General features: G+C 42.3%; 1 protein-coding gene across 11 annotated transcripts in view; it reads right to left on the bottom strand.

The window, feature by feature from the left end:
• gatad2ab (GATA zinc finger domain containing 2Ab) overlaps nucleotides 1-15,631 on the bottom strand; it is a 146,196-nt gene extending 130,565 nt beyond the window's left edge. For 8 of the 11 annotated variants that reach the window (XM_087975934.1, XM_087975933.1, XM_087975929.1 and 5 more), the window contains exons 1-2: nucleotides 15,184-15,631; nucleotides 12,261-12,348 (exon numbers count right to left, since the gene is read on the bottom strand). Coding sequence is in view for 5 of the 11 variants with exons in the window: in XM_087975929.1 (XP_087832055.1) it covers nucleotides 12,261-12,268 (8 nt within the window). In the remaining 6 variants the exon portion in view is untranslated. The remainder of the gene's footprint in view (nucleotides 1-12,260; nucleotides 12,349-15,183) is intronic. The other 3 variants (XM_087975936.1, XM_087975935.1, XM_087975932.1) reach the window with 1 other exon arrangement.
• Between the last annotated feature and the right edge of the window lie 219 nt (nucleotides 15,632-15,850).

Here is a 15,850-nt window from a genome sequence, read left to right as displayed (position 1 = left end):
GACTCGCCAGTCCATACAACACTGAAATCTTTAGATTCTAGCCACAAATACTGAAACAATCCTTTTTGCTGGAATCTCAGCCTTCATGAAATCCAACTTTATCTCTAAGTCCACTGCACAGGTCCTGCGCCATTTTAAGTCACATCACATTGGCCTCACTGACTGACAGCATCCCCCATTTTCCAAGCAAGGAGCTCCAGGGCAAGTGACCTGAAAAAAAAATGGTGACTTGTTGTCCAGCAATATTTTTCTGTGACACACAAGCAATAAGAGACAAATGGAGTTTGGCAGCACAGAAGATGCTGAAATAGGGGTTCAACAAAGCCATCCTCAGGAATAAGGGTCAGATCATTTATTGCTGTATAATGTGCAAATTCAAAGGCCCTAACGTGGTAATGGCTGGGCCTGAAAGATGCCTAATCAACCTCACATTAGTGGTAAGGTACCTTGAACATTGAGCAACAGATGGCAGCTGTTTCATGCTGTTGCTACGCAACAACACCAGAAGTGGCATGTGCCATTAATAGCACCCTGCCATCAAGCCAGAAAGTTATTCTGCCCATCAGGCAAATGAGTAATGTGGTAAATGACTTTCAGTGCCAGTGTGACACCAGGTTTATAGGCTGTACTTCTCACAGACTGGCGATTGTATCAAACAGCATGGTCCTTCAGCTCTTCACACTAACAAGGTATTGACTGTACCCAACCTGCCCATGCTTTCAAAACTTGCAAGTGTCCAAAATTTGACGTGATTCAACAATTGGGCAACATTTGTTGAATAATCTTGTATACGTGAAGAACTACATTGACAGCTAATTTAGGATTGTCAGTTAGGCTTACAGTGTGATATGCTTGTGTTACTGGACACTACACATATCATTACAAAGGACCCTGCTTTTGCAGACAAAGAACATGCACACGCACCGTGCCTGTTCCAACTTAATGAATTAGCCACACACTGGCTCATTTCTCAGGTCAATGCTTTGACCAAACAGAGTCAACCTACTTGGTTTAAAATTTAAATAAAACCTGGCAGTGAAGTCATAGAATCCCTACAGTGCAATCCATTTGGCCCATGAAGTTCACAATGGCCCCCTAAGAGCATTCCACCCAGACCTTTTCCCCTATGCTATCCCTGAAACCTTGCAACTCCCTTGCCTGCTTATTTGTATTGTGGGAGGAAACCCATGCAGACAAGGGGAGAATGTGCAAACTCCATACAGACAGTCACCCAAGGATGGCATCGAATCTGGGTCCCTGGCATTGAGAGGCAACAGTGCTAACCACTAAGCCACCGCGCTGCCTGAAACGTCTATCAGCATTAATGGGTGTTCCAAGGCATTGCCTTTGTCAATCAGAGTCTATTTGTCAATTAGTCAGCACTCTCTTCTCAAGGACTTTAAGTTTTGCTTTGCCCCTAAACCAGTACTGTTACAATTGTCCTGATAAGTGCAAGAAAAAAACATTCAACAAAGCATGTTTTCTTTCAACAATATTCAAATTTAGAGTTGCTGGCATGAAATATACAGGTGTGAAGGTTAGTGACAGTGACAGGGACAAAACCATGAAGAGATGTAAATAAGGCAATGACAATTTAAAACTTGAGATATTAGTTACTGTTCATGGTGGCTCAGTGGTTAGCACGACTGTCTCTGAGTGCCAGGAGCCCTGTGTGGAGTTTGCACGTTCTCCCCATGTCTGGATCAGTTTCCTGCCACAATCCAAAGATGTGCAGGCCAGGTGAATCGGCCATGCTAAATTGCCCATAATGTGCAGGGATGCGTAGGTTAGATGCATTAGTCAGGGGTAAATATAGGATAATTGCGTATGGGAATGGGTTTGGGTTGGTTACTCTTCGGTGGGTCGATGTCGACTTGCTGGGCTGAAGGGCCTGTTTTCCACACTGTAGGGATTCTATGATTCGTTGATTAATAGACACAAATGAAATGGGCGTGTAAGGAAGGTTCTGGACAGCACAGACTCTGGTAAGCTATAGTCACTGGTATATGAATGCTGATAAGGCAAAGGTCCTTCTCCAGACAAAGGTGTGCCTGTCACTAAGTTTGCCCAGCATCATGGTTGCGAATCAGCCTTGCGGTAGTCAACAACTCAGCTATCTTGATAGCCACAAGTCCCAGCCAGCAACCACAGATGTGGAGATCCTACTTAGGATACCATAAATAATCTTTTTTGAGAAGCTTCTCAGTTAAGTCTGCACTAAACATTCCATGAAGACAAAACCTGCAGTATACAAGGTAGTTGTCTTACTGACACTCCTCTATGGCTTGAAAATCTGGATAATGTACTGGTGACACCGAAGAAAGCTGAAGACTATACTATATTAGCACTGCCATCCTGCACATCACCTGAATGGACTAGCACACCAACAAAAGGCAGGCATCCTGAGAAAAAAGATAACCATCCTTGCATTGCCACTACACAAACCACATCATTGCAACAGAATATCAAACATTCGGCTTCTGAACTGCATTTTTCTCCTGCCTCATGACCAGTTAAAGAACATAGGATGGCCAGTGTAAACATTTCAAAAAGATAACCTGAATGCCTATTTAAAGTAATACCTCAAACAGTTGCTAAGGATGGACACTGGACCACTCAAGACAGCAATGACTGCTTCAGCAAGGTGCGGCCAGCTTGAAGGCAAGGCAGATAATATGGCTGAAGGCACAGCAACAAACTGCTCAAAGCGATCCATAACTCCTTATCAACCATGGACTGACCAACACATTGATAAATGACTAACTGTTGTTGCTGAAGGCGGATTTTGCATTTTTTTAAAAAATGCAGTTTCTCCCTTGGTCTTTCACTTTCCCTTTTCATTTCACTGACTTCACCTTTATCTCTAACAGCCTCACTCATTTCTCTTTCCCTTTATCCATTTGTCCTTACTTCGACTGCATGGCACATAATCTCCTCACTCCATGGGGCTGCACGAAAGTAAAAATTATTGGACAGCAGTAATTGTGAGTCGGTCAGGGGAGTATTAAAATAGTTGGGATGATGATAAGACTTGGATGAGAGTTTTAATGACAATGGGATGAGAAGATTTTGTCGTATTTGGTTCAAAATTAGACAATGGCCACGGAGGAAGGACAGAATCAATGGGGCAATTGGATTTATCAAGTAGCATAAACACAGAAAAAAAAATTGGAGAAACTCAGGATGCCTGGCAGCATCTATGGAGAGAGAGCAGAGTTAATGTTTTGAGTCTAGTGATCTTCTTGAGAACTGAGGACAGCTGGGCAAGGGTGGTATATATGTTGACCACAAGGGGTGGGGCGGGGGAAGGAGTGAGGGGTTAGGTGGAACGCAAAGGGATGAATGATAATAAGCCAGGGAGAAAGAAAAGCTGACAATGGGGACCTGAAGAGTCACCTAGACTCAAAGTGTTAACTTGGTCTTTCTCCACGGACGCTGCTTGACCCGCTGTGGTGGCCAGCATTTGGTGTTTGCAGTATATATTCTAGCATCTGCAGCAATTTGCTCCTGCATTGTGGTTAACCGACTGCCATGTCTCTTTGAGGAATGCCTATCCTGAAGGTGTTTTGCTGTTCCCTCCAACAAGAATACCAGTCATCTCTTTCACCGTGTATATCTTCATTGCTTTCTATTTCACTGCTGGTGTTTGACTGGGTGAAAATGGGTTGGCTGTGCTGAAAACCATCCTTTGTCCACCTGTCTGGACTGCAATTCTACCATCAGCATATACACTTTTTTATTTAGCAACTATCAGTTCTGAAGAAGGATCATTTGATGCGAAACATTAACTTTGCTTTCTCTGCACAGATGCTGCAGAATTTCTCCAACAATTTGTTTTGATTCAGAGATCCCCAGCAGTTATTTGCTTTATTTTAAGCAAATGTGAAATTCAGATGTATTTTTGCGTGCATATGCAGCTATGTGGGGACTTGGGGAATAGTGAGATTTTATAGTTTGGATTACAGAAATTTGAAGAGTAGTTTGGTGCTCCCTTTATGGAATGCCACGGTGGCTCAGAGGTTAGCACTGCTGTCTCACAGCACCAGGGAGCTGTGTTCAAACCCAGACCTGGGTGGCTGTTTGGGTTTCCTCTGGGTGCTGCAGTTTCAGTCCAAAGATGTGCAGGTTAGTCATGCTAAATATTGGCCCAGTGTACGCATAATTGCAGGTTAGCCACAGTAAATGCAGGGTTACAGGGATAGAATACAGAGTGGTGGGTCTGGGTGGATGCTCTTCAAAGGGTCAGTGCAGACTCGATGGACCGAATGGCCTCTTTCTGCATCATAGGAATTCTGGAATGTAATGCGGAAGTTGTACAGGTGAGGCCTCTTTTGGAGTACTGCGTGCAGTTCTGGTCACCCTGTTACAGGAACGATATTATTAAACTGGAAAAGGTTTGGAAGAGGTTTACCAGTATGTTGCTGTGAATGGAGGGTTTGAGTTATAAGGAGAGGCTGGATAGGCTAGGATGTTTTTCACTGGAGATTGAGGTGTGACCTTATGGAGGTTTATAAAATCATAAGGGGCATAGATAAGGTGAATAGCAAAGGTCTTTCTCCGAAGATGGGGACGATCATAACCAAGGGGCATATTTATAAAGGACATGAGGGGCAATTTTTTTACATGAGGGGCAATGTTTTTTACACAGATAATGGTTGATGTGCGGAATGAAATGCCAGAGGAAGTGGTGGATGCAAGTACAGTTACAAAGTTGAAAAGACATTTGGATAACTACACGAACAGGAAAGGTTTGGAGGGAATTGGGCCAAACGCAGCTAAGTGTAGTGAGTTTAGTTTGGGAACATGGTCAACATGAACTGGTTGGACCAAAGTGTTTGTTTCCATGTTTTATGACTCTAAGATTCTATGAAAGTGCCAGATGAGTAAGTTCAGGAAATTACCCATCCCAATGGTGCTGATACTCAACACCAAATTGTAAATAGTGGTTTAAAAAGAAATTGAAACCGTAACCTTGTTACACCCAGTTAGAACATGACTGATATTTTACTTAAACTCCACTTTCCTGCCTTTTTGCATTTCTTTTATAAAAATCCATCATTCTCAGGCTTGAATACAATCAATAATTGAACATCTTGGGATAGAGATGTTCAATGATTTTTGGTCTTCTGACTGAAGAAATTTCTCATCCTAGTTTTAAATGGCTGACTCCTTATGCTGAGTTTGTACCTAGTCTTGGCCTTTCTAGCCAGGGGGAGCATCTTGTGTATGATGTCTTCATTAAATGTGCATATAAACAAATACAAATGATTGATGTTAAGGGTGGTTTCAAAACAGGAGCTCAAATCAGATGAGCAACAAAAACCTTGTGTACAAAGCTTTGGTGGTACATGCTCTCCCATATGCTTGTGAAACATGGCTATCCATTCAAGGTGCATTAAGCAATTGGACAAATTCTGCACAAGATGCATTTGGAAAATCGTAGACATCAACAGCAGTCACAGAATCATAGAATGCCTACAGTATGGAAGCAGGTCACTTGGCCCATCAAGGTCACATTAACCTTCCAAAGAGCATCCGACCCACATCCAACAACCTATCCTGTATCCCTGCATTTCCCATGGCTAAAACACCTCACCTGCACATCCCTGGGCACTATGAGCAATTTAGCATGGGCAATCCACCTAATGTGCACGTTTCTGGACTGTGACAGGAAATTGGAGCACATGGAGGAAACCCACACAGACATGGAGAGAATGTTCAGATTCCACATTGACAGTCGCATGAGGGTGGAATTGAATCTGAGTCTCTGGCGCTTTAAGGCAGCAATGCTACTCACTGAGCCACCGTTCCACCCTCAACACTGATGTATAGCACAGGGCGACTCCCTGTATCCATGGAATTGTTTTCTGCAGCCCGAACATATTATAGAGAACCTTCCGGAACCAGGGACCAAGAGGCTGCAGGAAAGGTACGTTTCCCATTTAAGTGAATGGGTTTGTTCGATTTCAGGCTTCTGCGGGGGAGGAGTTGGGATGGCTACTGTACTTAAAACAACAAAAATTCCTGGAAGTCAAAGTGCACAGCTCAGATGAAGCGAACATGTAGCACATATGATAAAATCCCCAAGACACACATGTAGTTATAATCCAATTGAGGACCATCAACATTCAGAAAGAAACCTCAACATCTGGTTTAAAACAATTGAACAATGCCATAAAATAAATTAAAACACAAACAATGGTTACTGTGTGCATTATAAACAATATATAGTTACTATGTTAGAATTAATTCTGATTTTCCCAAGAAATCTCCTATGCTTTATGATGTCTTAGATCCATTTGCTTCTATATTAGGATAGAAAATATCCCACAGTCGCCTGAAAACTAATTTTCCTCAGTCTGGCAGTTTTCAGATGTAAAATGTTCCTGTTTTTCACTCTTAGACACGTTGGTCCCTTGTTCTGGTTGCCCTTTTAAAATTTCTAAGCCAATCTGTGAGGTGCTTTTCTTTTGCCACAAGACTCACTGTATCCCTCGAGATTCTTCCAATTTCAGTTCCCTCACCAAACATTCAACTTGAGAATAAGCCTCACCAATATTCCATGTCGGTAATTATAAAGTTAGCTTTCTGTCTGCTTACCATACAAACCTAACTGTCATTTAATATGACTGTCTTCCGAGTGAGCTGCACTCACCAACTTCAAGCTGTAACTAACTCACAGCAAATATCCTGAAAACTGAAACCAGAGAATCTCCCTCAGCTCCAATTGTGAACCATAGCAACACCAGCATCCTCAGGGATGACCTAGAACAGATCTTTAAGTGAAGCACTCCCTCATAAAATTCCTCCTTTGATTGACAACAAATGGATTTTACAGTTCTTCAGGATTTAGCAAATGCTTTCAAACTAATTTAACTCAAATTCCCAAAACTATAAGATATCTGTGCACAGACCTTATATAAAAGACTCAATATATCATGCCTGTAATGTTTTAGCGAAGTCCACTTACAATTTATGATCAAATCTTTATGAATGTTAACCTCTTAAGTCAGCATAGCCACAATCCTTTAGACCATAAGATATAGGAACAGAATTAAGGCATTCAGCCCAGCAAACAAGGCTGATGTGTTCCTCAACTCCATTCATCTACCATCTCCCCAAAACCCTTGATCACCTTACTAATCAAAAACCTGTCTCTGTCTTAAAGACAATTACTTGGCCTCCATAAACTTCAGTGGCAATTGAGTTCCACAAACTCCAACTCTGGCTGAAGAAATTCCACTTTATCTCAAGGCTCATCCCTTCACTCTGAGGCTGTGCCCTCGGGTCCTAAATATCTTCTCCACATCCACTCTATCCAGGCCCCTCAGTATTCTGAGTTTCAATTAGATCTCCCATCATCCTTCTGAACTCCACTGAGAACTGACCCAGCGTCCTCAACCACTCCTCATATGACAAGCCCTTCATCCCTGGGATCATTGTTGTAAACCTCCTCTTGACCCCTTATGAGGCAAGCCTTCCTCAGGACCCAAAACTGCTCATAGTATTCTAAACACTATCTGAGCAGAGCCTTTTACAGACCCGTTAGCATTCCCCTGTGCTTTTATTCGTGCCCTCTTGAAATGAACAGTAACACTGGATGTTCAATGGAGAGTGCAGCAGAACATGGCAGGAGCAACACCAGGCATACCTAAAAAAAAGGTGTCAACCTAATGAACCTACCAAACAGGTCTACTTGTGTGTCAAACAGAATAAGCAGTAAGCAACAGACAGATCCCACAACCAACAAATCAGATCTAAGCTTTGTAGTCCTGCCACATACAGTCATGAATGATGGTGGGCAATTAAACAACTCCACAAATATCTCCATCCTCAACGACAGAAGAGATGAAACACATCAGTGCAAAAGGTAAGGTTGCGACAAGTCCACGATCCATCTCAGCCTCCTGCAGCGGTCCCCTGTATCACAGATGCCAGTCCTCATTAAGTTTGATTTGCTCCACATGATTAGAGACACTGGATACGGCAAAGGCTCCTGACAACATTTCGGCAACAGTACTGAAAATGTGTGTTCCAAACATGCTGACCCCTAGCCAAGCTCTTCCAGTACATTTACAACATTCACATCTACCCAACAATGTGGAAATTTGCCCATGTATGCCCTGTACACAAAAAGGACAAAGCCAAACCATCCAATTACTGCCCCATCCATCTACTCTCAATCATCAATAAAGTGATGGGAGGTTTCATCAATAGTGCTATCAATTAGCACCTGCTCAGCAATAACCTGCTCATTGATGCCCAGTTTAGGTTCTGCCAGGGCCACTCAGTTCCTGACCTCATTACAGTCTTGGTTCAAAATGGACAAAAGAGCTGAATTCCAGAGCTTAGGTGACATCAAGGCCCACATTTGACTCAGTGAGGCATCAAGGAGTCCTAGCAAAACTGGAATCAATGGGTTTTATAGAGCAAATGCTCCACTGGTTGGAGTCATACTTGGCACATAGAAAGATGATTGTGATTGTTGGAGATCAGTCACCTCAGCAGATCTTCAGGGTAGTGTCTTAGGCCTAATCATATTCAGCTGCCTCATCAATGACCTTCCGTCCATCACAAGGTGAAAAGCGGGAATGTTTCCCATTGATTGCATGACGTTCAATTCCATTTGCGACTCCTTAGACACTGAAGCTGTCCACGTTCAAAACCAACAAGAAATGGGCAATATCTGGCTTAGGCTGACAAGTGGCAACTATCATTCACATCACACAAATGTCAGGCAATGACCATTTTCAATAAGAGAAATCTAACCACCACGTCTTGATATGCAATGATGTTACCATTACTGAGTTCCCCACTGTTGACATCCTGGGGGTTAGCATTGACCAGAAACTCAACTGGACTCGCCACATAAACACATTAGCTACAAGAACAGGTCAGAGGCGAGGATACTGCAATGAGTAACTCACCACCCAACTCCCCAGAGCCTGTCCACATCTACAAAGCAGCAGCCAAGAGTGTGATGGAATAACTCCCCACTTGCCTGGATGGGTGCAACTCTAACAACACTTAAGAAACTTGACACTATCTAGGACAAAGTAGTCTGCTTGATTAGCACCACATTCACCTGACTCCCATCACCGTTGCTCAGTAGAATAATGTGTATCATCTCCAAGGTACACTGCAGAATTTCAAAGATCAATAGATAGCATGTTCCAACCCACAACCACTTCCATATAGAAGGACAAGGGCACCAGATACCTGAAACACCAACACCAGCAAGGCCCTGTCCAAGTCACTCACCATCCTGACTTGGAAATGAATCACCGGTCCTTCACTGTCAGTGGGTCATAATCCTGGAATTCCCTCCCTAATGGCATTGTGGGTCAACTTACAACAACTAAAACTACAGCAGTTCAAGAAGGCAGTCCATCATCATCTTCACAAGGGACAACTAGAAACAGGCAATTACTGCTGGTCCAGCTAGTGATGCCCATGTCCCAGGAATGACTTTAAAAAAATTACTTCACTTTCTAACTGCCAACTTACATGTCAAACATCCTGAACTGGGACTCCCAAGTTCCTTTGTGCCTCAGATTTCCAAAGTCTTTCCCTATTGATAGTTGATGCCTCTATTCTTCCTACCAAAGTGCACAACCTCACACTTGTCCATATTGTATTCTATCTGCCACACTTTGCCCATTCTCCTAGCTGTCCAAATCTTTTTACAGTCTCTCCGCCTCCTCAATACTACCTGTCCTTTTACCTATCTTTGTGTCATCTGCAAATTTACCAACAATGCTCTCGGTTCCTTTGATCAGATTGTTAATGTAAAACATGAATAGTTGTGGTCCCAACACAGATCCTTGCAGAACTCCACTAGTCGCCAACTTCCATCCTGAAAATGACCCCTTTATTCCTACTCTCTGCCTTCTGACAGTCAGCCAATCCACCACTCATGCCAGTACCTTGCCCCCTAATACTATGTGATCTTATCGTATTTAGCAGCCTCCTGGACAGCACCTTGTCAAAGATCTTCTGGATATCGAAATAGAACATAGCCACTGGCCCTACTTTGACTAACCTGCTCATTAACTCCTCAAAGACGTCTAACAGATTTGTCAGGCACAACTTGCCTTGATGAAACCGTGCTGACTCGGCCCTATTTTACCATGCACTTCCAAGTACTCTGCAATCTCAGCCTTAATAATGGACTCTATCATCTGACCAACGACCATGGTCAGGCTGACTGGCCTATAATTTCCCATCTTCTGCCTTCCTCCCTTCTTCAACAGGATCTTACATATGCTATTTTTCAGGCATCTGGGATCCTCCCTGACTTCAGTGATTTGAAGTGTAATAACCTCCAAGGTTGCTTTAATTATATCTACCCCATTCTCTACAGGAAATGTTATAAATCCTAAAACTAAAGGTTAAATGCCAGCGTATGAATGGATATCTAAATACTCACAACAATGTATTCACAATTTAAACTAGACACCACTTGCAAGGAAGGCTGCGATTAGGGCTCATGGACACCTTGAGGGGAAACCTCAGGAAATGTGGTATTTTCACCACAGACAGGGAGGAAGAACAAACTATCTGGTGACCAAGTAATAGCGTTGGTTCCTTTGAACAAAGAACACAGGCAGGTATGTCAAAAAGCAAGACTACTAGACAGACTGGGTTGACCCCAATAAAATCAGAGAATTCATCCTTGCCCACAATGCAGACAGCCATGGAGTTCTGCAATCAGGCTTCACAACCATACTAAAATATATAACAGATGACTATGTAAGCAAGAAACAACTATCTTCAATAACCAAGGGAAATCAATGCCAACAACTGAATGCACTAACTGCTGCCCAAAATACACTGTCAAATAACAGTCGTAATATCTAGTGTATGTCACCATACTCTTGACTCGTTCCTTCTACATAATGGCAGGCTTTGGGAAGTCAGATGAGATATTCAAAACAGATTTCCTAACCTCCAACTTGCTCTTTTAACCACTATTTAGATGGCTAGTTCCATTCCGTTTCTGGTCAATGGTAATCCTCAGGAAATTGACAGTGGGGGATTCAACAATGGTACAGCCATTGAATGATAAGGACTAATGGTTAGATTGTCCCTGAATGGAGGTGGTCATTGTCTGGTATTGTTAGGTTTCTATGCTCTGACAAAATTGATTTGAATCATCAATGTGAAAGCCTGGAATTACAATTTTCCATCCTTTCCACCTCGAGGTACTGAGCCCTAATGGATCCATTTCAATTATCTCCTTGCATTGTAGCTTGTCTTACCCAAAAACTTTCATATAGTGATTTGGCTAACAGAAGATCACATAAGAGGCTGATTCTGTTCTAACCACACACCCCCACCCATCCACTTCCTTCCTGTCAGGAGGCACTGAAGAGTACCAGGAGTAGGAGATGTGGCAGATTTTAGCTCCCTAAACCAATGACAAGTCAGATTAGCTAACCACGCAGTCCATGAAATGTCACGAGAATAACACCCACCCATCCCAAGAATCCAACCTGCTCTGTCTCATATCTGATTTCACATTGCCAAATGTTTCCATAAAACTCAGGTCTACCTTTGGACACATTCAGGTGCTTGCCAGAATAAGACGCACACAGGCACAGAGTTCATAAAAGCCATAAAAGCCACAAGTACTTCCTTCTCCGCAGTCAACTCTTCACAGACATATAAAAAAATCTTTACAACAAAGTCTGTCTCCCACAGTTCACTTGGGTAAAGGCCGTGAAGTGATTCGAATTCTCAAGACAGATGTTCAGTACTCTACTTCTGGCTGTGTGTCTAGGCCCTTGAGCAGCAACTACAGTGTTTGAAATAGCTTCAGTTCTGCTAGGCTGGGAGAATGATGGAGGGGTTAACCTGGACAGGGAATGTGTTTACAAATGTTCAGTTTTGGAAAAAACACAGCTTTAGGCTTAGTTCTGGTGCCTTTCACCACACCAGCAAATGAAACTGCAGCCAAGTAACAATGTTTTCTGGACAAAAAGTGGTGTTGGGAGGATAATAGATGGAGATGAGAAAAAAAATAAAGGATACATATCATCTCCATATGAACATGCATGAGCAAAGTTTACAAGAAAACCAAAGCATAGGACTGCAACATCAGAGAGAAGCAAATACAAGACCAGCCTCATCCACATCTATCTAATCACCCTCACTGCCGTCATTCGCTGACCAGATTCAGCACAGCACCTGGTTTTCAGTGGGTCTAAAGCAAGGTTTAAGGAAGTAATAACAAGATGCTGGGGCACATGGTTACTCGCCTCAACATACTCGGACTTGTGAGTCACTAGCACTGTTATCGCTGGTTTTGGGAAGTCACCGCTGCTCACACTTGTCCACTGGTCACACCTGCATAACAGAAACAAATAACTGAGCTGGTCACAACTGGTGTGCTCACATCAGACTTAACAAACCAGACCAAAAATAGATTTCAATGTCAAATCAAGATACATATTAACACTGCGACAATAATGCTGACAACACAAACATGCAAGCAGATTAACAAATTATCCCGTAGACTGGAGAGAGAGAGAGAGAGAGAGCGCGAGTGGACGCTCACCAGATTCAGCACAAAAAAAATGAATGTAAAGGAAGAATCAGTTTGCTCAAGTGGAAATTAGCCGGGCTGTATGATTCTGAATTGCATATTGGGCCATATAAATATATCAAGGAATCAAAACCAATTTGACAAACTCCCTTCCCACTGACTACATTGTTTGTGGCAGCAGTGTTTGATATACCTTTGTGTAAAATGACAATTGTAAGTTCTGATTGGCAGAGCTCAATAGTTCATTAAAACCACTCACAGATTTTAATGTTGGGTTCAGGTACAGAGCTGTGCCTCAGCATAAACAAGATAATTTGATAAACCTGCAACTGAAATATCAAGTACATGGATTTGGTTGGCATGGGAAAGAACAGTTAGGTGAAGAGAAGAGCTGCTGAGTTAGTTCCTAAAATTAGAATTCCCTTTGCCGCATCCTGTCATACAGAACAATCAAACAACATTCCCATCCTAAATAATGGCACAACCCAATGTGCAGGAGACAAGGTTGTAACACTAGCAATCTTTTGTCAGAATGCCAAGTGGATAGTCAAACATGGCCCCCTCCTGAGAACCAACAGAGCTGATTGTGATCTTTTGCAACTCGATTCAGACCATACTGTGTCACTGATGTATACTGAGCATACTTGATGCAATAAGTGATTGGTGCCTATCAATATTTCAGCTATATTGCTTCGGAACTAGCTACAGCTGTAATCAAACTATTCTAGTAGTGTTGCATCACCCACATCCGGGCAAGAATGTAACATACATCTTGTCCATAAAAAGCAGGACAATCTAATCCAGCCAATTATAGCCATATCAGATTCTTTGATCATCAAACTTTGTCAGACCAAAGTGTTCTAAGATAGAGCAAAGCAATTAATATGCAACCGAATGCTCTCTGGAGTGTATGCTACAAGAGCGCAGTTGCCATGAACAAGAGAGCACTCAATTACTGGACAACTCAAATTTTAATGTAACAATCTGAAAGCCAATCTCAAGTCTTAAAAACGGGATCCCAATACATTGGGGGGGGTGGGGGTAGAAGAAACAGTACATAATGGAAACACTAATTCTGAATTTTGACATTTGAGGTGAACACAGTCACGTGTTTTCAGGATAAATGACTACAATGCAAAGCCTATTCATGCCTTCAACACTGACTACATGTGCAATATTTGCAATCAGTTATGCAAATTGAGACTTCATCTAGTGTCTCAAAATAAAAATGACATCAACCTAGAGTGTGAACCAAACTTTCATTTTACTGAACATCAGAGCAAAGGGAGAACTGACCATTGTTTAACTTGAAGTAGTGTTCTCTTATTTACCCTCACTATGCAAACTAATATCCTGTAGACTTTTTTTTAAAAAAATCAGTCTATAACCAAGCTGTTGCTACTAATAACATTCAAGTCAAAGGTCAATAACTAACCATATAGATTTGATTGCACAAGGGTCTCACAGCTCTATCAAGTACCATAATTGTCAATAAAACATTTGCTTCCTGTCAGTTGACATCCAAGGCACCCACAACCTTGAATGATGACACCACACCTTCCTCCTGTGGCAGGCAAAGATGATACAATGAAAAATTCAACACCAAAATTCCCAACAGGTAAGGTCTACATTTGTAAATATTATACCCTAGACAGAAGATAGAGGAATGTAAAAGTCTTTTGGCTGAGTAAAGATTGTGACAGGACACCATATCATAATTAAACTTGTCACAACACACCTTCATGATTCCCCATACAAAACACTGGACACTTCAGTCTTAAACAGAGGCCTGCAACGATTGTGGAACATTGCTCCAAAGCAACTCGGTGGCGATGAACGCTATGATTTGTGAAATATTTCTATACAGTCCTTACTTGCACTACTTAGAGCCTCGAGTATAGTGTTTAATGCTGATTGTAGTGTCCATATGACAATTTTGCACTAAGACTAACTGTACTTTTTGTTCTCTAAGAGCTCCTAGAGGTTCTCAAGCTAGAAAGATCTGCATTTCTCTCTCCATTCAAGCCTAAGCAGTTGCAGAGAATCATCTCAACCCATTACCATCAAGGCAACTATTTGTCACTAAACAAATTTGTAAGGCCCATATTAAAATTTTCACTTTTGGAAAACAGAATAGACTACATAAACACTTGTGTATTTCCCATATAATTTACAAATCTGGAAACTCTTACAATCCTGCATGATTGAATAATTTGAAATTTACAAAGCAAAACTCAATGCACACACACTTGACATGGCAAACACAAAGGGAAGTAAAATCTCAAAACTGTTGACAAAGTAAAACCTTGTAATAAATAACCTTTCTTAAAGAAAGTATCAAAATGAAGCTCTCACCAAAACTTTTAAACAGCTGCAAGCCTCAAACAACAAACTTCAGGCTTTTAAAAAAAAGTTTTCAAACAAAATTAGACGTTCATTATAGCCTACATCCATCACGACCCCTCCATAAAAAAGAAAGTTGATTGCTTTGCAGTCTGAACTCTCCCACATTCCATCTGTCAAAACCAACAATGTGCAACAGGCATTCGTTTCTCTCGAATGTGGGACTGTTGTCCCAAGCTACTTTAAAACACAGAACAAGCAATAAATATCGAGTCGGAATCTTATTCTGATACCTGTTACTTGGCTGATTACCTCCCTCCAGTGATTATTTGATGGGGGCTGGGTGGGTGGTTGTTGCAGGGGGGCGGTTGGAGGGAGCTCCGGGCGATATCTGTGTCTTTTGTTTTGATTTGTTTCCTTTATTTTCTTCTTTTCCTCAAAAGAAAAATCCCTTCAGCTTCAGCGCCTCATGGACCCCGGGATCGAAGCGCGCCGGTACGGGCTGACCACCTACTCGACCCCGAGGCTTCAGGAGTGAAGTTAGGCCTCGGGCTTCATAACCGCCATTGTAATTCTTTTTTTAAAAAATAGGTTTTTTTTCTCTTTATGGGAAACAATTAAAAATATAATTAGATCGCAAGGGAGAGGGGGTAAGCTGGGGTTGGAAGGGAAGGGGGATATTTTATTTCTTTTCTTGCCCGGTTCCCGTTGCTATGAGCGATGACCCGAATCTCCCCCTCCTTCCACCGTAACAATGGTTAAAATGGAGGCCGACTTCCGGGTCTAGCTCAACCGATCTTGCTGCCGGGCAGCCGGTGAGCTGATTGGCACCGCAATTGTCCAATCATCTCTGCATTTGTTCCAGGATGGACCAATACAAATCCGGAAAGGGGGGTGGGCTCTCCGTGTCGGGCGTCACCCGAACGTGATGGTTCCGCACGTGGGTGGCTGATGATGGAC

This window comes from Chiloscyllium plagiosum, unplaced genomic scaffold (assembly GCF_037043375.1).
Source record: "Chiloscyllium plagiosum isolate Xiang-an unplaced genomic scaffold, Cpla_swu_hap1 HiC_scaffold_28, whole genome shotgun sequence".
Taxonomy (NCBI): Eukaryota; Metazoa; Chordata; class Chondrichthyes; order Orectolobiformes; family Hemiscylliidae; genus Chiloscyllium; species Chiloscyllium plagiosum.
The sequence above is the reverse complement of the archived record's forward strand: the minus strand, read 5'-3'. Positions and strand labels throughout refer to the sequence as shown.